The sequence below is a fragment of the Wyeomyia smithii genome, chromosome 2, assembly GCF_029784165.1.
Source record: "Wyeomyia smithii strain HCP4-BCI-WySm-NY-G18 chromosome 2, ASM2978416v1, whole genome shotgun sequence".
Taxonomy (NCBI): Eukaryota; Metazoa; Arthropoda; class Insecta; order Diptera; family Culicidae; genus Wyeomyia; species Wyeomyia smithii.
Window position 1 is genome coordinate 164,697,010 of NC_073695.1, and position 22,315 is coordinate 164,719,324.

Genomic DNA, 22,315 nt, shown 5'->3' on the forward strand with positions numbered 1-22,315 from the left:
TGTGTGTGCGCATGAAATGTAGTTCACCCAACCGCCATCATACTCGGAAGGGCGTCACATTTTTGTTGCCCGTATTGTTGGTTGAGTTGGATATCTATGTTTCAATTCGCGTTGACGGTGTTGCTGATATTTGTTTGGTTTTTGCATGCGAAAAAGAAGGAAGGAAATATTTTTACTTTTGTCATCACGCACATTTTGACAATTACATATGAGCGTTCACGTAGGTGCGAACAGCCTTAAAAATCTCTTTCAACGCGAATAACCCGAATAATCTAAGCCCAGAGTGAGCGTGTACACGATATCTAACAATTACTCAAAATCGCATCATAAAAATGCTGAAAAATAATTCAAATTTTCAAGAGATCGAAATAATCAAATCGAAAAATAAACGATCTTTTATTTTTTTTCAGAGTAAGAGAATCGATCTGTGAAATCGAAAACCGAGACGGAAAAGATCGATTCTCTGTAGATTGATTTAAGATTGACCAATCCTAATTGCAAGTTCAACCTAAAGAGTTAGTTTTTGCGTGTAGATTTTCCTCCGTGTACCTTTTGAATATTGTTACGTACAATGTGAATCATTTGTGAGCTCTCTCTTCTGTTTTCTGACAGGTCATTTTTCTGTTTCTACCAATCTATTACTAGATTAGACTGTAAATTTTATCGGTAGTCACATCGAGAGGCTTTATATGTGACTATCATATATTTGACAAAAAGTAAAATTATATTTTCATCATTCCATTTGTGTAAAATTTACAAAACAGTGTGCACAGTAATATATTTTCTTTGAATTTATACAAATTATTTAAGTGTTAAGGGTAGAAATTTAGTATACAATTGATCATCGATCGGTTTGGCAGTTCTGCGCGGACGGGTGTAATGGCTGGACAAACCATCAACGATAGACTATTAGCAGCTCGGCACAGCCTGGCTGGACAGGGTCTTGCAAAATCAGTCTGCAAGGCGACTACCGAAGAAATGATTGGACCGAAGAAAAAACATTTGGACTGTAAGTGGAAGTTTTTGTATTAGATTGAAAACTGCAACGTATGATTATCATGAGATTTTTACATTGCAAACGTCCTTGGGTGTTGAACTTTTCCTAATTTCATAGAGCTAATAATCGTCATCGATTATTTGTCCCTTATATGTAACATTTTTTGTTCAATTATGTTTGTGTTTGATTAGTCTTATAAGTAGGAAATTAGGCAAGCTGCATTGCATCTATCATTGGAAACGCCCAGTATATTCACAATGTTGATAGTCTGAATTTACTTGTATACGTAGACTTTTTTATTTTGATTTGCTTCGATTGTGCTAGGTTGAATTGAAAGGTCGAAAAAATAAGTATATAATCAATTCGCCTAAAAGCAGTATTGTGATGCCGGTTTTTGAAAATAAGTAAGAATGCATAAATTATATGATAAATTTTACAACGAATATGTATTCTGTATGTAATTGTTTCACTACCGAATCGTTTTTTTTTCCTCTGTTTTATAGCAGATATTGTGAAGTAACATTTGGTAACTTCTGCTTTTAAATTGTATGTTTATTTATGTAATGAATATGCTGTGATAAAATCTCAAACTGTTTGTGAAATTTTATAATAAAAAAAGGGAGAGTATGCGATCGTAGAATATGAGCATTATAGACAAATTTGAAATAGGTGCATTACATTATGTCGAGTATTGATGAAAAATTTTAGTTTTATACTGATTGCATTATCTTTCTATAGAGAGAGTAAAGTTATGTTTCCTCATATAGTTTGGGCGTGGAGATAAAAAATATGCCTTTTGTACTACTACATGAGTCAAACCTCTCAGATATTTATGCAGTTCAGCGTACTACCATAAATAGCTGTTATCTGTTCGTTAGTTTGGCCACTCATTTTTCAGCTGGGCATTTATACATGAAATATGAGATGAGTGAAATACGATATAATTTTGTTATCTTGGCTCAATATTTAAGTTGTATTCGTAGTTTTATGAAACAATCCTCAATCATGTATTCGTGAACGAAAAATTTAATTTTCAGAAAATATAGAGTTTTGAGTTGACGACCGCATTCTTCGCAGTTGCTCTTCCGTGATGTTTTTTGAGTTATTTAGTTGCACCAAAAACCTCGTAGATTATTTTAAAGTTTGTAAAAAAATGATTGTAAATACAGAGATTGTGGTTATCTAAGCAAAAAACTATGTTTCAAACCCAACTGTAGCTACACTTTAAATTTATTGCAGGGTCTCGGTAATTTTTACCAAGAACGGCACCAATGAGTTATCCGAGAGCGGCACCACTTTTCTGCTACTGTTTAACGCGATAAGGATTTGTCATTTCAGGATTGTGGTTAAAAAATCTCAAATAATGATACAAACATCCTTTCAAAATTAACTGTTATGATGATAGTGAGGTAGAAAGCAAATTGTACAGGCCGGGTTAGTAACGGAAGGCTGAAACCCAAAAGGCTGAAACCCGAAAGGCTGAAACTCGAAAGGCTGAAAAGGGGTGGTAGCCCCTCCCCCCGCAAATACCTCTGAATAGGTTCGTTCGTTTTTCTAGGTCTACTGACTCGTTGGGGTTATTCCCTAGTTTAGTCCGAACGAGCGAGAGCGAGCAAGGACAGCATACATCTAAGACAGTCGATTCGGCCGAAAGCCGTGAATGCTTTTTTAGAAATGAACTTTGAACTATTCAGCCTTATGATTTTTCAGCATTTCGTGATTCAGTCTTACGTGTTTTTCAGGCTTATGTAGCTTTCTGCCTTTCGTGATTTCAGCCTTTCGTATTTCTGCCTTTGAGTTTCAGCCTTTCGTAGTAGACCCGTACAGCCCATAATACATTTAATTTATTGGTAATTGCTGGTACTGGTATGACGACGCAGTTTAACAACTCTAACCAGCGAGCTAGAAAACCAAAAAAAAAGTCCGGAAAATAATGATGTTAACACAAAACCGGAAAATGATGATGTTAACACAAAACTGAAAATTTATTATGCTGGACTTAAACACAATTTTAAGTTTCCTGCATAGTTGTATTCAATTGTATTAGTTCAACGCCTTATACACTTTCTGCCACCTCACAAGCACTAGAAGGCTCCAGAAATCTGCCAGGTTGTCTCGAGGTAAGGTGTTGGTCTAACAAGTTAGTCGTCATATGTTCGAAATTCGGCTGAGAGTGATCGCTACGTTTAATACGATCGTAGCACAACTCCCGCAGTTGTCGTCATATACACCAAACGGGAAAGTCAAATAAACATAAGGTCAAGTTGAGAAATGGCGGAATTTTTGTCTTTTTTTACTTAATATAAGACATAATTTGACTACCACTTTTAGATATTAGCGCATTACCGTTAATGCTCATACACACTCGATATTATTTTGCTTTGTGAAATAAACTAAAACCATGCCAAAACGTTTTCGTAGAGTCACCGTTTTGAGCTCAGTTTTTGTCCAATTCAAGATCTGTTTTTTATTAAAGATGGGTAAGAAGATGCTCATAAGTGGACAAACTCTTAGAATTTTGGTATTTGATCTCAAAACAAACTGGCGTCGATAAAACATCGAAAATTTCCGATTTCTCAAAAATCAAAATGGCGCCATTGTTGCCTCTTAAGTTGAAATATGTTCAAACTCGGGGAAATTTATTTTCGCATCAATCTTCATCAAAAAATAATATATAGAAGCCAAGCCAAAAAAATTTTTGCACTGTTTTCCTCTCATTTTCAGTTTTCCAGTAAAATCGTTTTAGTTCATTAAGCAGACAATGTGTGCAGTAGGGGAAGCGAAAAATAAGCGAACAGCCAAAGCCAAAAAATTGTTGCACTGTTTTCCTTTCATTTTCAGTTTTTCAGTAAAATCGTTTTAGTTCATTAACCCGAATCAGCCCAAAATTCCCCTGTGAATATTTTTCGCTGAAATTTTCAGAGCGAGCTACCAGGACCTAAACTAAGAAAAAAAAGTCAGGACATCGGAATATATCTTGGGTTCCGAGATATATCCTGAAGCCATATGGCATCATAGTAAAAGTTTATAGTAAAAATCACTGTTTTTCTTGTTTTTATTATGAAACTGAAAAATGGAATCATGTCGGAGTATGGAACGATTTAAAACATTTCATACAAAGCCCAACGTTACACTTTTCACATTCCATGCGGATTTGAGATTTGCATGAATATCCTGCAAATCGCCGTCGACTTTCGGTTGTCTTCGGAAAGTGGTCTGTTCGATCAAAGCGTATATTGTCCTTTAGATTATTGTGTTTTTTGGCTGTTTGTATATAGTGCGCTTACACCAGGTGCTTTCGGCATATGGCCATAGTGCTTGCAGTACCAAACCGCCAACTCACGCTTGAACAGTAATTGCGACGTGGTCGGATTCACGCGTCGATGCAGCTGCCAAGCATTATGTACACAAACGTCGATTAACCACGCAAAAATGGGAAACCACCATTTTTTCCACGGTAGCCGATTCGCAGATGAGCTACATTTTGGTCCATTCGATCGACTCCACACATATACTTATTGTATTCAATAACAACGCATGGTCGATTCACCAAGATCTTTTTGTGTGCTTCTTTAGAATAGCGGTTAGCACTGGAAACAGGCATCTTCCCGTATACAGTCGACGCAATGCACACAACCGAATTGTCCACCCATTTGGTTAGGTGAATGTCAGTACCATCTAGTCTTTTAGATTCAATGTGGCCGCGAGCTTTTTTCTTTAGATGTTTTTTGCTGGAAATTGAACACTTTTTCGGAATACGATTTTCGCACAGGAAGAAAGGATTGAGTGACAACGGGAGAATCGGCAATAGTTGAACTTGCAGCACTTCGCGTCCTTACATGAGCCTTGGATGTTGATGGTGTTGGATCAGTTTCACTAACTTCAACATCCATTGCATCTGTGTCTGTGAAGCCATCGATACGTTCGCCGCTACTCAGTACGATTTCGCAACCAGATTTCAGCTGTCCTGCACATACATTGTCCGGGATACCACTTATTTCGTCGTCATCAACGTCGTCTTCACCGCTGACATTACCATCATTTTCAGGTGGTTGAATGTATAGTGCTTCCACTCGTGTTGGATGTTCATCGTCTTCAAAATTTAGCTCATCTAGATAGTCCAATGCCTTTTGCAATGTAAGATTCCTAACGATGTGACAAAATACAAAATAAAGCAAAAAATATATATTACCACCTGCCAAAACATCTCACAGGCTAGAGACGCAACAACGGAAATACGCACCGAAAACCCGGTACTCTAGTACGCCCAATGACGCCAAATGGCTTCACACTATTTCAATCAAATGCCATTCCGCTACATTTACGTTTCTGAGCTTAGTTTTCTCCTTGCTTGTAGCTGCAAGTTATAGCTTTCTAACAGAATAATTCTTAATATGATAACATTTTTGGAAGATCAAGAAAAAAAAATCTACCGACGTAATGAGTTCATTTCGCCAATTTGAGCACTTTTTATTTTCAGTCTGACTTTGGGGAGCTACTACGTCCACGTACAAAACTAAACTAACTTGATTTTACGTTCTCTGCCAAGCGGCACCTATTTATGTTCATACAAGTGTTGCCGAATGATTGAAATTACATTCCACTTCATTCAAAGTTGAAAAATGTTTGATGTGTCTAGTGATGCCATATGGCTGCATTGGGTTGATTCGGGTTAAGCAGACAATGTGTGCAGTAGGGAAAGCGAAAAATAAGCGAACTGGAAATATGATAAAGATTTGGAGAAATATATCGCAATCTGTATCATATTTCCAGTTCGCTTATTTTTTGCTTTCCCTACTGCACACATTGACTTCTTAATGAACTTGAATATTAACGGGTCAAAGCCGTTGTTAAAAATAGAAATTTAGTTCGAAAAATCGTTCTAATTTAAAAAAATGCATTTTTTACAAATTTCTCAATTTTTAGCCAATTATAACTAAAAAAGGGGGAGGGGGTATAAAAACGTGACGTAATTGAAAGGGTGGGGTCAAGGAAGTTGTGACAGTTTGCGAGAAACAAACCGGTTTTCATATAAGTATATATACATTGATTTGAGCAGTAGAAAAAAATCCAAAACTTTACTCATTATGTTTTTTTTTGCTTAAAGTACAGTTTGATATTTTCCTTGGAGGATCCACTCTATTGCAGAAAATGTCATCCTAAGGGCCAAACAGAAAAATACGAGTCTCAATTTTTCGATAGAAAAACAAGTAAGGCGATTTTGATTGTTATCGGAATAAAAAAATCCTATCTTTTCGGTCTCGATTACTCAAATTTCACTGCGGATAATCGAATTTTTCGAATAATTGAGTCACTAAAAAAGGAAAATTTGCAATCAACGAACTTAATTTTTTTTTTGTTGTTTTATTTGTGTGATACAATGGCATAGCCAGAAATTATTTCTGTGAGAAAACAGGGTAAAATCTTGAGAAAAAGAAATTGGACAATGATTGTTTTTTTTTTAGGTTGACTTATTCAAGTTAAATAAATCCTGCAAGCGACAAAATTATCACGTGTTACCCCATGCGTTTTTGTGTTACAGTACTTGTTTTGATAATCTTAGTAGATTAATTCATTTTGTGCAATTTAGTCTTGGTAATTGTTGTATTTCCGTGTGTTGTATTCGGATGATTCAAATTCTAAAGCATGGAAATAGCCCCTACTATTCCTAACTACGCTGACGTTTGTCAAAAAAAAAAATTATGCATTTGAATTAATGAGTTTGATCGGAAACAATATACTGCGGATATTGTGGTTTTAATATACAGAACAACGCCCTTTTTAACCCTGCTCCTCCTAGTTACACCCTGTTTTAATAAAATGATTATATTGTATACTACAGTTTTTATTTTTAGACTATTTATTATAGTTTTTTTTTGATACGTATTAACAGTTAGTTTTCGATACAGTACTTACAACCTTATGATTATCTCTTTTCAGATTTGGTCCATTGTACCAACGAACCAAACGTTTCTATTCCTCATTTAGCTAATTTGCTGGTAGAGCGGTCACAAAATGCAAACTGGGTTGTTGTTTATAAAGCCCTCATCACAACACATCATATGCTGGCATATGGCAATGAGGTACGATGCAGAATTTAACAGTAAATATCTCCTTATTCATTTATCTTATATTTCAGAGGTTTATACAGTACTTAGCATCGAGTAACTCTTCATTTCAACTTAACAATTTCCTTGACAAGGGTGGTGTACAAGGTATGTTACAAAACATCAATAGTATAAATATATATATAGTGTGCCTTTCTGATTTATAGTTATCGTTTTGGGATTTTTTTTTCGAAATTTGTTACAAACTTTCATAAATCACACATTCAACGCAATATATACATGCTTAAAAAACTAAACACGAAACGATTAACATTCAACATTCAGACGAAAGAAAAATATTGAGCAACATAGCAGTGACTAAGATTTAAGTTTTAATTTCGAAGAATTTGAATACTTAGTATCACGTGCATACACGAATCAACCTAATGATGCCATATGGCATCATTTGACACATCGAACATTTCTTGACTTTGAAGAAACTCAATGACATTTCCATCATTTGGCTCGAAAATCCGCCAAGTTAGTTTCGGGGAATTTTGGGTTGTTTCGGGTTTGTCACCGTTTAATTTCGAGTACAGTACAAACTGATTAATAGCGTTCCGTTTTCTGTTTTAAACCCAAACTATCAACAACAGCTATTCAGAATCACACCCTGATTCACTTGCACACAGCTTACTCATGTGTTATGTCTTATTTGTAAATTGAACTATATTATAGTATACTAGCTGACCCGGCAAATTTTGTCTCGCCCATTTTTGTGTTTATTTTAATAATTTTAAACATTCCAAATTTATTGTTTCCTTGCGGTTTGTTTATAGTCTGCAAATGCACGACGAATTGACCATAGGATATGATCAAAGTCAAAAAGCAAGTCATTTGATCATTTGAAATGGTTGGTTTAATCGGAATGACAACATCTTCGACTTTTGGCTTCTGTACTGAAAATATCCATATTGAGTGGTATTCGATCATTTTCAGCTGTTTTTCTGGCATCAATCTGATTCCGGAAATACTCATATTGGGTAGTATTCAGTAATTTTGTTGTTTCCCAGAAACTGAATTCAAAATAGTGTCCAGGATCAATGTTTGGCTTCTATGCATCATCTCTTTTACGGAAATATCCATATCAAGTAATATTCGGTCTTTTTCGGCGGTTTTCCGAAACCGGAAGTTACCATCTTGTATATCGAAATGGCATTTGGAGACAATTTCTGGCCTCTGAGCGTCATTCTGGTTAAGGATACACTTATAATGGGTGGTATTTGGTCATTTTCGGCTGTTTCCAGACACCGGAATTCGCCATCTTAGAATTCAAAATGATATCTGTGATCGATTTCTAGTTTCTGTGCATCATTCGGGTTCCGGAGGTACTCATATTGAATGGCAAGCGGTCATTTTCGGCTGTTTTTCAGAAACCGGAAGTTGCCATCTTACAATTCAAAATGTTGTCTGAGGTCGACTTCTGGCTTCAGTGCATCATTATGATTGCGGAAACACCTATATTAGAATCCGGAAGTTTCCAGCTTAAATTCAAAATGGCTTCTGAAGTCGAGTTTTGGCTCCTGTGCATCGACCCGATCATTGTAGGCTGGTTTCCGGAAAACCTGGTTGAAATATCTGTTTAACTTGTATGGGAGACCTGCTTCCCCTTCCAGAGTACGGAGGAGTACCAAACCACCATAGAAATTTATGTTTGATTAGTATAAGAGCTCCCCCACCCAGAAGTGGGAGGGGTGTTGAACCACCATTAAAATATTTTTTGCCCCAAAAACCTCTACATGCTAAACTTGGTTCCATTTACTCGATTAGTTCTGGAGTTGTGAAAAAAGTTTCATTCGTAGGAAACCCCACCCTTCCAGAAGAAGGAGGGGTGTCAAACTATTATGGGCATATTTGTCACTTTTAAAAATATTCACCTGCCAAATTTGGTTCCTTTTACTTGGTTAGTTCTGGAGATGTGCAGAAATTTGTGTTTTATTTGTATGGAACCCCTTCCTTCGAGAAGAGGGAGGGGTGTTTAACCAGTATGGGCATATTTGTTACATCTAAAAACAATCACATACCAAATTTGGTTGGTTGGTACTTAATTGGTTCTCGAGCTGTGCGAAATTTGTGTTTCATTTGTATGGGACCCCTCCCGTATAAAGTAGGGAGGGGTGTTAAACCATTATGGACATATTTGTTATCCCTGAAAATATTCACCTGCCGAATTTAGTTCCATTTACTTGGTTAGTTCTCGAGATGTGCAGAAATTTGTGTTTTATTTGTATTGTACCCCTCCTTCCTGAAGAGGGAAAGGTGTCGAACCAATCTGGAGATATTTGTTACCCCCAAAGACATCCATATGCCAAAATTGGTTCCATTTGCTTGTTCAGTTTTCGAGATGTGCAGAAATTTGTGTTTCATTTGTATGGGACCCCTCCCTCCTAAAATGGAGGGGTTTCAAACTATCTCAGTCACCTTTCTCGGCCCCTAAAACCCCTATATACAAAATTTCACGCCGATCGGTTCAGTAGTTTCCAAGCCTATATAGATCAGACAAACAGACAGAGCTGCCTTTTTATATGTTTAGATAGTGTAACCGATCACCGTGACGGTAGCCACCAGTCGAGCATACTTCTATTTGTATTTAATTTTCGGTAGTAGCTTTTCAAGGATGATTTCGAATTAACTGTCGAGAGTCACCTGTTTTAAATTGCTGTCATATTGTTGTTGTTCATTGCGCCTTCTGCGATCTCATTTCTTCGTTATATGTAAATTCTATTTTCGTAAATTTTACCTAAATTTTTCCTTTGAATTTTCCTAGTTTTCTCGCCGTAACAATTTGCCTTGGACAAAGACAAACACAACAAAACAAAGCCAGCTCTAATCAGGTGCTCCGTTGTAAAGTTATTGGCGGTCGCACATTCGTAACTTTAATTTATATATAAGAATAGAATAATATTCGAGAAAAAAAAGATTTTGTATTCAGAGAACTCAAGTTCCTTTTTTTAAAGTCTACCGCCAACTCTAAGGGTGCGTATTTCATAAAAATGTTATTTCATTCATTATGCATTATTCGAATTTCCATGTGTTATGTACCGACCGAATGTTGAAAAAACAAAACATTGCCTGAAACGTTTCATGGTCGAATTCTAATCGATTATATAACAATTCCTGAAAAACATTTCTCCGAGAGATATTTTTTCGAGTGTAACAATTCTGAAGAAAATACTAAACCGTTTTTAGTACCATAAGGTTATTAACATACGAAATTTTTGTTGAATAATCAATATGTCGTCTAATAGATAAGAAATTACTTTATTGCTCAGTAATGAAAATTAATAAAAAGTTTCAAACGTTTCTCTGATCGGTTTTATTTTGTCAAAACCATTTATAATTATAATTTAAGTACTTATATTCATCTCGTCAGTTTTATTATAAGAGAGACTTATTATGTCACGAGGAAGAGGGATATCGACAACGTCATTACTATTTTAGTCAATATCGCTAAGAAGAGAACTTTTGTACGTTTCACTTCAAAGATTTGGACCTATGACCACACTTGAGTAGCCCTCCAAATAGATTGCTTAGTTCTACGCACGGGTTTGTCAGTTACCATACATTTGACGCGTTACCAAAACCACTGGCACTGACACCCGAAAAATGGCCAGTTTACCTTTACTTATGTTAATTCGGGCAAACCGACCAAATGTTGACTGCATTTATTGTTAACATATCAGATAGTTTTGAGCAATTTGCTCAAATTTTTGCATGTTATGTGATATTTTTACTGATATTCAGTACATTAATTGTGTCCCAAAACAAATTGAAGCAGATTGTGACGGCAGGGAAAGTAGTTTTGAGACGAACGGTACAGAAATAGATGTTCGTTACGCTTGAAGGCTACCAGTCCCTTGGTCCTACGTCGTAACCATCTCATACCACTCTGCACACCAATTTATTTTTCACTGGAAACCAGCAAAATTTTGCAGGATTATGCCGAGCTGTAAGACCATTTAATCTGCTACTCAACTGTTACTTCAGCAAACTGGAGTTCAACTGATGAATAATCAGCAATGAAATTTTCCTGTACATTTAGTAAATCAAAGTATATTCTGCTGGTTAACCAGCTGGAGTAACGGTTCCATGTTTCCCTCAGGATCATGACCAAATTACTGTTGAACTATAGATATATAGGGTGTGGGATTAGTTCGTCAGGGGTTTTCTTCGTCATGATTTTTTGCTTCATTCTAATGAGAAATATATGACGAAGGAAACCTCTGCCGAAGTAGTCCCACACCCTATTTATCATATCTACTTTCACGTTAATCTGGTCCAACACTTAATTAGCTAAGGTCCACATGTGGTTTGCTGATATACTTTCAGCAAAGTATTTCACTGAACCATGAAGAGATATTTTGGTGTGTGTAGTATAGCAATAAAATAACGTCTCTATAGTTATCGGAATAGTAGCATGAACAGGGCAGCTCTTCTTAACCCTACAGTGCCCAAGTTAATTTTCAGACGGACTTCGAAAAAATCATTATAAATTTTTATAAACATTTTTAAGGTATTGATTGAAGCTTTTTAGAGGTTCAACTGAAGACCGTCTAAAGGCGACACTGGCCACTAGAGGGTTAAGCATTCAGAGTCTCAGCATGTCGGAACTGAAGTAAACGTTCTTTCTTTATCAAATACTCATACTTCTGGAGGCGAGTTACTGGCAAACATTAATTCAACTAAATAAAACATCCATTGAAAATAAATAACACCAAGGCGAAAAAGAATCTTTGATCAAATATTTTATGCAAGATACGGCTTTTGCAACTTGCACTCAAATCAATGTTGAAAAATAACACTTTATTATTATAAACCATTTCATTTGCCTGTTGACACTCTTACTGTCACTGGACTTGGTTGTTGCTGAATTAAGAATATACGCGGTAACGGCTTGAACATTTTTTCCTTACCTTCCTAATTTTAAGATTTTTTGAGGGAGTCAAAAAATGGAAAAGAATTTTTGTAACGGCCTTAATTATGTCTAATAATTATTGAATTATGGATTGAATCTCTAAAATTTTAAGCATACAAAACAAATCACGTAACGCGACCATGGATATTCTACAGTATTCAAATCAAATCAACATCTTCAGCAGTGATTTTTTTCGGCAGTAACAATACTGAGATGCTTCAGTATTGTTGACGAAACCCGGAAAATATTCTCGTCCCGGTAGTTCAACTACTGTTTGCTTTCATGAGCCTTGATCAACTTTATGTCTTGGAGGCAATCTGTTTTGAAAAGTTTGTGACAATAACTGAACTGAACTATTTTGTGGTTCAAATTTTCCTAAAACTGACACCTATATCGAAGAAAAACTACCATTGGAACTTTTTTGTGAATTTCAATAAGGACTCACATGTGTCCGTTCCCATTTTTGTTTAAAGAAAAATTATTACAAATAAAACTTGATTGAATAACAATAAGTGTTCTAGGAGCTGAGAAGTATAGATTAATTCATATTTTTTGATTATTTTATGAAAGCGTATGAGTTTGTTCACTTTGGTTCGTATATACATATTATGACCAGAAAATGTCGCTAACTACAATAAAAAGTAAATTTTATTGAAATTAAGCTTGAAAGTAATGAGTATGCCTGGCATGTCCCGAGGCTTGGTCACAATAAAAATATTGAAAACAAAAAGAAATATGCCATTCCATGCGTTATTTGTTTCAACCATTACATGATCACTACTTTGCGAATAAATTTGTTGACTGAAAGGCACAATGTATATTTCCTAAAACCAACTATATAACGCAGGTATGCGTAACATCAATCACATATTTCGCTTTTCTCCTTTGCCTATAACACTCATATTTTAAGTTAACCTCTACTAAACTATATCTTACATATTTCCCTTTATTCCCGAAGGTGCTGTTGGAGCTAGGATGGGTAAGTTCTCACATAATAACCGTACTAATAAATACTAACGCGTTACATTATTAAGCGCAAAACATCAGTAATCCTGGCGTGACACCAGATTAAACAAAATATATGTTCTTTGACTTCAACTCTCTACCTTTTTTAATTTTCGAGAAATCGGATGAGAGATATGATTTAAAAATATTGAAAATAATGAATGAAAAAAAGAAATCATTTTGAAAACAAAACAAAATATGGATCATCAATTTTTTATATAAGTTATCTAGGTAGACATTTAAGTTACATTAAACTTTTTTGAACATTTCAATATAGGAAAAGTTTTCTTTGCAAAAACTTCTGCATATCTATGAATTATTTTCAACATGAAAGACCGTCGGACACGAAAAAATTTTTGTTAGGAAAACTGTTTTTTCGTTAAAGTGCCCTCTTCAATTTGTTTAGAACTTAGGCAACTAAATTGTTTCTCTATAAACTTATCAATTTTGTTTTTCAAATATTTTTTTTTGGTTTCAATTCCCAAATTCAATTTTTTCAATACTTTTAAATGAGAGTCGGACAGTTTCCTGAATGTCATCCATCGTCAATTTTTCTCTATCTCTCATAATTATTCAGATATGACGATTTATAAAAAAAACCTTTTTTAATGTTGGTCCATATACATTTCAAGAAAAAAATGCAAAATTGGTTGGTTTAGTAAGGCCTACACACTAGAGATGGTCGGGTACGGGTAATTCGAGTTTCGTGTATTATGAGAATTTCAGGCCTAGGTGTTTTCTAAGTGTCGATAATCGGAAAGATCAGAGATAAAATCACCCATTCTTACTCAACGAGAGATCACCTATTCGAACCGTTGTCGGCAGTGTTTGCACCAAGGGAATGACATCATGCATCATGCATTTTCGGCATTTTCCCCTTACTTTTCATTTAATAGAATTACCACAAGCAACTACACAGGGCGTCCTCCTGACAAAACCAGATTACATACTTTTTGCACGACCCCTCAAATCAACCAACCAAGTTTTGCGAAAAAAAAGATTATTTTTACAAAAATTAAAACAATATAAGTAATACAAACTAATAACAAATCAACTTTTTCTTCGACGCCAAAAAAATCCAAGCTTTCATTGAAGCTGCGCATAGTGGTTCGCCCATAGGCCAAAAATAGTCCCTTTCCGACCTCGCGGACTAGCGATCTCAGCTTCGATATATGAAAACGTTGCCTTAGCTCATTAACTACGGTCTCTCTACATTCGCGTGCAAATACTCTTGATGATACCAACTCACCAGTAAGCGAGTCACTATATGTTCCTTCGGTAGAATAACGGGGTATCGAGTGTCATAGGCTACATACCTAGCCGCAGCAATTCGACTGTCCGAGCGGAGCACGCCAAATTCATCAACATAAGGTGACAGGGTACGAATTCTGCTGGTTTTCTCTAATTTTGTCCGCAGTCGCGTTGGCACTTTCTGGTCACCACTTAGAACTGTCATTTCATCGGGATATTGTTCCCATTGAACCCAACTAAATATAAGCTGTTCTGCTGTCACCAGCTCATCATGCGTTAGCAGCCCACGCTGCACTTTTTGCTCTGCGGCTTTTTGTTTTAGGTTTCGGCTGAATCTGTACCCATAAGCCACCGACTTCAATAAGTGCATCCACGAGGAAAATCTTTTCCAGTCGACTGCCTGTGCTGCTGTTGTTACGTGATGGACCATGCACGCTCTTAGCTCCTCTGTGGTGGATTCCGCAGCTGGCTCAGACCATGACGGCCACTGTTTCTCCGTTTGGCGCAGGAAACTAGGGCCTTGGAACCACCGATTGTTCGATGATAGACATGGACCTTTCCCCCACTTGGTAGCATCGTCCGCTACGTTTTCCTTAGTCGGAATCCACCGCCATTGTGTGGCCTCTGATTTCGAGTATTTCTCCTACACGGCAAGCGACAAACTGCCGATATTTCCGATGGTCGGAGTGGATCCACGCCATCACCGTCTTCGAGTCGCTCCAGAAAATCACCTCGTCGAATCGTAGCGTGTGTTCCTTGACTATCGTTTTAGCCAGTGTCACACCAATCACCGCAGCCATCAGCTCCAACCTCGGAATCGACTGTACTTTCGGGTTAATTTTTGCTTTGCCTCCCACTAGCGCCATTTCGATTTCATTCGGTACAACAGCCCGAATGTACGCTACACAAGCGTAAGCGTCTTCGCTCGCGTCTACAAAAATATGCAACTGTGTGGTCTCGATTTCCTGCGTTGTCCGGTTTCCGAAATAGCATCTCGGAATTTTTATCTGGTCCAGAAACTGAAACTTCTCCGTCCATCGTACCCATCTTTCGCACAACGCTTCGGGAATCAGCTCGTCCCAATCCGTTTTTGCTCTCCACAATTCTTGAATGAATATTTCACCGTGGATAAGAAAGAAGCATATAACGCCTATCGGATCAAACGGGCTCATCACCACCCGTAATGCCTGCCGCTTTGTGGGTCGCTGCACGTCCGTTGCATATGCCGTGGAAAATGTAAAAACATCTGGCTCTGTTCTCCAATACATCCCAAGTACTCGTTCGGTCGTGTTACTATTGTCCAATTGCAGACTCTTCTCGTATCCAGCATCGGATTCCCCGACCCGTTTCAAAACTCGATCGCAGTTTGACAACCAGTTCCGCAAATGGAACCCACCCAGAGAATGTACATGTTTAACTTCGAGGGCCAACTCCACCGCTTCATCCACGCTATCCGCACTGTCCAGATAGTCGTCCATATAATGTCGGTGAACAATTGCTTCCGCCGCTGCTGGATACTCCTTGGCATGCTCTTCGGCATTGGCGTTTTTGACGTGTTGTGCTGAGCATGGTGAGCACGTAGCCCCAAAAGTTGCTACATCCATCAGGTAGATGTCAGGATCTTGTGTCGTCTCTTGCCGCCAGAGAAGCCGTTGGACATGCCGATCTTCACGTCGAATCTGTACCTGGTGGAACATCTCCTTCAGATCCGCGCAAAAAGCAATTCGCTTCTGCCGGAATTTGAAAAGCACTCCCAACAAGGTATTGAGCAAGTCAGGCCCTTTCAGCAACATCGTATTCAGGCAGACTCCGTCCACCTTGGCCGCCGCGTCACAGAAAATCCGTATCTTAGATGGCTTCTTCGGATTCAGCACCACACCCAAAGGTAAGTACCATACACGTCGCGGATCCGCTTCCTTTAATTCCTCCGGTGAGGCTTTGTGGATATATCCTTTCTCTTCATACTCATACATCTGTCTCCGCACGCTTTCGCCTATCACTGGGTTTTTGCATACGCCGTTCCAAACACTGTAAACGCCTAACCGCCATCGCATAGCTATCCGGAAACTCGAAGTAGTCATACTTCCAAAGAAGTCCCGTCTCGAAGCGCTGTCCGACTCTTCTAGTGGTTTCCGCTAGAATTTGATTAGCCCGCTGTGTTTCTTTCGATTCCGGAGTACATTCAGCCACGATACCAAGACTCTCCACAGAGAAAAACTGTTCCACCATCGTATAAAGCGAACGATCATCCTGACACTCGCAAATGTAAAAGCTGTGTGCACGGTTTCCGGTTTTATCTGGATTTGTTCCGTAAACAGTCCATCCCAAGCGTGATTTAGCTGCAATCGGTTCACCCGGTCGCCCTTCGCGAACCCTCAAAGTGGCGGTAACATGTGCGTTATCGTTTCCGATGAGTATACGCAGATCTGCATTATTATAATCGGCAATTGGAATACCTCTTAAATACGGATAAGTCTTGGCTAGTTCCACATATCGTAAAGATTGTCGTGGTAGGTCCAACTGTTCCACTGTGCGTACGTCCGAAAGCGCGTGTTTAGTAGCACCGGAACCTCCAGTTATCTCCATCGCGACCCGTTGAGAATCTGCTTCCATGCGTTTCACACTCGCTGTCCACTGAAGACACAAGGGCTGCGGTTCACCCTTTATACCCAGTTGTCGTACGATTTCCTCGTCTACTAGTGTCCTGGATGAACCGTCATCGAGAAAGGCGTACACCTTCACAGATCGATTATAAGCATGCAGCGTCACAGGCACGATTCGGAATAGCGTCATCTTTTCGGTAAAATGGTAATTTGTAACGGCTCTGGATCCGCCCGGCTGGCTAGCAGCGTGAACTTCCGGAACAAATTTAGGTGAAGTCCTTTTGTCTTCTCCTTTGGCTTCCCGTTTACTGTGTAAAAGTGGATGATGGCGGAATTGACACCCATCGACTTCACAACGTCGCCGAACCTTACAAGTGCGTTTGCCATGCGCTCCCAGGCATGTACGACACAAATCAAAATGTTAAATTGTTCTCCAACGTTCATCCGGATCTTTTTCTGCGAATTTGGGACACTCCTTTACCCGATGCTTCGGGTCTTTACAAATAAGACACGCTGGCTCGAAAGAACGTACTATTTCCTCCTTCACCGGGGTATGTAATTCACCTCCCTTCGCCGGAACGCGTATTTCTGCTTCCGTCGAATGTGTCCCGCAAAAGTTTTTGTCTCTATTGTACCTTTCCGCCTTTGCCATACGAGCTGGTTGCTGCTGCGCCACCGGATCGTAATTCATCGTCACGTCCGTCGCTGCACGCACCAAGGTACTCATATATTGCGCAAAAGATTCGATATTCGCAGTCGTTACTCGCTGTTTATAAAGCGACCAATCCAGTTTCATACTCGCTGGTAGCTTTTCCACCAACTCGAACAACATCATCGGATTGTTCAGATGCGTTTCATGTCCCCCTGCGACTAAATGATCACAGAGATTTTGTACCGCCATTCCGAACTTGATCACTGTATCCAACTTATCCTGCTTCGGCGCTGGAACTCCGCGTACTTTTTGCAACAGCATGTGTATCAACAATTCCGGCCTCCCGTACAACGTTTCCAAAGAAGCGAGAACATGAGGTACACTAGCAGGTAATAGTAATCTACTCCTCACCGATTCAAGTGCGTGTCCCTTCAAAGCTCTTTGTAGCCTGGCTAGATTCTCCACGTCCGAATACCCGCATGCCTGAGTAGTATTTTCGTATGCGCTGATAAACAACGGCCAATCTTCCGGATTGCCGGAAAAAACAGGCAAATCCTTTGCAATCACATGTCTGGCAGCGAGCTGTCTCGGTGTAGGACCGTACTCCAACGATTCGTTTGTGTGAAGCTCTAGTGGTGGCTGGCTGTTCCTAATCTGCCTTGGAACTGTCCCACCTGGATGCGCATTTGATGATTGTTCCCTGTTTAACGATCCTCTCTGATTTTCCGGTAACGCCGGATTCGGCACAGAATTCAAATGATGCAATGGTTGTGTTGAATTCACTGGATTCAATGGATGTAACAAATTCACTGGATTTATTGACTGAATCTGATTACGTGTATGTACGGATTGACGCGAATGCATTGGGTCATGCGGAATGATATTATGCAGTACATTATCCATTGTGGGTAAACTGCTTGCTTGATTCGCGGTCGCGAAAGGTGTTGCATTATCGAACGGTGGGAGAACCGGAGGAATCAACGGAGGAACCAACGGGGTGACAGCACTCTGCTGCTTATTGTTTGCAAAAGGTATTGACTTATTTGGTATTTTTGCACCTAAAGACGGACGCGTCGGACCAACTAATTTATCACCCGGTATTGGGTTAAAAACAGTATAATTTATCTGCTGCTTGTTCCCTGTTTGCACTAGTGTGCTCGAAGTTCTATCGAGAAAACCTTCTGAAGACGGCCCTGAGCCTGCCTCATCTAACGAAATACCTGCTATCACCCTTCTCAAAACATTTTGCCAATTGCTGGGTGGTTGCGTTTCGCCATCCTGCCCAGCGGGGGTTTCGCCAGATATAGCCATCGTATTCACGACGTTCTGCTCAGCATCGCCGCTTTCAACCAAAGCCTTCTGTTCCCGTTGTCGACTCTGCCACTGATTTACCTTGCTGAATGAACTCTGTTGCGATTCACCGCCGTCAGCATCTTCATCGTCGTCCAGCTCAATTACTTCCCGCAGCCGAAAAGTTTCCTTCAGTATTTCGTTCTCCATTTGTAATTTGAGATGCTCGTGCTGCTGCTCTTGCTCCCGACGTACCAGCTCCAGCTTTCTTAATGCTAGAGCCTTATGGGCCTCGAGTTTTTCTAAGTGCAGACGAGCCCTCTCGTTTTCAAACTAGAAGTACCGGAGCATCCGGACACACTTCCCGCATTACTGTTGCGTTCACTAGCAACTGCAGACGAGGGTGAAGCATTTACTGGCCGTGTTGCCAACGGTCTCTGGCAGTTGGGACAAATGAACGTGCGATCCGGCTCTGCGATGCTGTCGTTGACTCCTACACAATCGAAATGCCACCACGATTTACAATAGCAGCAACTGACCATCCTTTCAGTATCCCTCTCGGAACATGCCTGACAGTGGGATTTCTTAGCAACACGAGAACTCATCGTAGATCCGGTTCAAAGGACCATATAAATCTTTTAGATTGTTGAAGAGGAAAAGCGGCTATCTTTTGAGCGTGCGAAAAAGTCCAATAAACGTTTTATCGACGAGCGCTAAAAGCTATAATTTTCCGTTACCTTTTTGTTTTCTAATTAATATTTCCTTTACTTACATTTAGTTTTTCCTTATTCTTCTATCACCTTTTCACCGTATTATTTCCTTCCAACTGTAAGATAACTGTAAGTGCAATCAATTTATAATTGCTGCATAATCTAACCTCTATTCTATTTTATTACTTGCAAATAAGTATCAGTGGCTTGATCAACTTTTCCTTTGGACCCGATGACAACGAATGAAGCCTCTTTAAAGAATTAATCATTTAGACCGTCAACTCCGCTTCTAACAATTTACTTAAATATTTCACACTTTTTAATTCGTGTCGCGTGTAATCAATCGTTTTTCACTTTCGACTTTACTTCTTCTTCTCTCTACGTCTTATTCCTCTTACTCTCTCTCTCTTTATCATTACTTCCGTTAGCCCTGTCAACGAACCGTCATCGGACTGTCAGCTGACCGCGGGGTCTTACGATCGTTTCATTACCCCGTTACAAGCGCCCTTGCCATACAATTCGAACCACTGTGCTGCGGAGCGTTTCAATGAAATGAGCTTTTTTTTAAATATTTCAAAAAACGTCACTATGCCAAGCTTCGAAAAATCATTAAAAAACACAGATTTCATGATGAAATACCCCAATTTTGGATCTATTAACTTGAATGTTATAGTAATAAAGGAAAAATATGAAACAGCTGACGTAAATTTTTTTTAGGCTGATGGCCAGCGATGCCCCACTGTGCATTGAGATGTTTGGTACGAAGCAAATATATGAGATTTGACAGCGATTGCATAGGTTTGCATTGTGACCAGGGATGCCGCATGTACAGAAATATCTGTGTTATACCGATTTTTAGAATGAATCGATGACACCGAATCTGTAGTAAAAATATATAGGTTTTGGGCAAAGTGAATTATCAAATATTTATCAAGGTACAAACAATATTAACTTTGACCTTATTATAATATTTAAATTTCAGGTTGCTGTTCATGTTCACATAAACTCGTCGTTTATTTTAAACTTTAACAGACTTGCATTTTACCTAGTGGACCCCTTCCTTATAAGGGACTACCCGCCTGGAACTCTGGGTTCATTAACATCCGTTCACATGCTCACTCGATTCTAGCCTAACTCCGGCCACATATGACAATCAGTGCATAAAATGTGCGAGGTACCTAGGTATTTAAAAAAAAAAATAAATTAAAAACAAAAAACAAAATTTATGAGGGTCGGGTACCAGCAGTTTCGGCATTTTTTTCTTTTGGGTACGGGTCCGGGTACGGATAGTTGGAATACATTTTTTCGGGTTCGGGTCGGGTACGGGTATTTTGAACAAATTAGACTTCGGGTTTGGGTCGGGTACGGGTTCGCAAATTCTTGAAGAGTCGGGTACGGGTACCAAATTTCCCGTACCCGACTACACCCACAAAGTTTGATTAGATTCTGAGAGGGTACTACCAACATCTGATCGAGTTGGCGCAAATTCGGTCATACGGGAATTACGTCCTGAAAATCGTGTTCTCTGGCAACAATACCAGTGTTTAGCATAGGTCTCACTGATGGTCTGCCACTGCTTGTTAGTAGTGGGCACTTTCGCAGTGAAGAAGAATGTCGAAGAAGAATGTTGGACATTAAATAGTTTTTGTTAGAAATAGTTTTTATCCTCAATAAAGTCGTTTTGAAATATTTTGAAGATGTATAGACAGCTAAACTGTCTATCTATAAAGTTTAATGAGATCTAAAGTGACCGTTTATTTTATTATCAGTTTATATTTTATTTGTTTTATATATTTCTTAGCACAGGTTTTAAATTTCATTTGTTTAACATTTTCAAATCAAAATGATTTTCGTAGCATAGAACAGGACTTAGGACTTAACAATCTTTCATAGATTTTTGATGCGGGACTGTGCTGGCCAATCCAACAATTTTATATTTTCCTCTGAAAATCATCTTCAGGTTTTCAATGCTGTGTGTTTGTGATCGTAACCCTCCAACGAGGAGGCATGGTTTCTTTGGCATACGGAGGCATCAAGCTACGTAAATTATCTATATAGTCGTTAGTACTCTTAGTCTATGTTATATGATGAATGGGTTCCACATCAGCATCAGAAAACAGCACCACACCATTTTGTGGTCACTTTCAAATTTTACTACTTTCTTGGTTAATTGTGCGTTGAAGGTTAAGGTTAAATTTCGACTCATCCGTCCAACACACGATGTGCCATTTAGTTGCACCCTAGTCTAAGAACTTTTAAAAAAATTCAGTTCTTGCCAATATATGTCGCTTTTTAAGGAGAGTAAAGTTTCCTGTGTACCTAGGTGGTCGATTTCGCTTCCGTATGCCGAAGAAAACATACCACTTTGCAGGATCTTTTAGCAGCAAAACGATCCTAAACACACAGCTTTGAAAACTTGGAGATGATTTTCAAACGAAAAGATAAAATTATTAGTTTGGCCAGCGCAGTCTCCTAATTTAAATCCTTCAGAAATTTTATTGAAGATTGTAAAAGTCCAGGTTGCAAAGAATAAAACAGACTAGAGAAATAAAGCTTATTTAGAATGGTTTTTGTATTCATAGTAATCACCCGATTATATGTGTACCCGATTTTATCTGCCCCCGATTTTATCACATTTTTCACCCGATTTTATCATCATAAAACATTTCATTAAGAAAATGTCAGGGTGAACTGGTTTTCTATTACGCTTCAATATTTAAAATATTTTTCATAATTCTGTGTATCATTCTGGATGCAGTTTACATTAAAAATTCAACCGATGCAC

The 22,315-nt window shown here is 38.6% G+C and overlaps 1 protein-coding gene across 9 annotated transcripts in view; it reads left to right on the forward strand.

The window, feature by feature from the left end:
* The first annotated feature begins 625 nt into the window (after positions 1–625).
* The window catches only part of LOC129720821 (phosphatidylinositol-binding clathrin assembly protein LAP), a 79,300-nt gene continuing 57,610 nt past the window's right edge, over positions 626–22,315 (forward strand). For 6 of the 9 annotated variants that reach the window (XM_055672619.1, XM_055672624.1, XM_055672623.1 and 3 more), the window contains exons 1-4: positions 626–1,009; positions 6,938–7,080; positions 7,137–7,212; positions 12,978–12,998. In XM_055672619.1, the coding sequence (XP_055528594.1) occupies positions 880–1,009; positions 6,938–7,080; positions 7,137–7,212; positions 12,978–12,998 (370 nt within the window). In that variant the 5' untranslated portion in view covers positions 626–879. The remainder of the gene's footprint in view (positions 1,010–6,937; positions 7,081–7,136; positions 7,213–12,977; positions 12,999–22,315) is intronic. The other 3 variants (XM_055672620.1, XM_055672626.1, XM_055672622.1) reach the window with 2 other exon arrangements.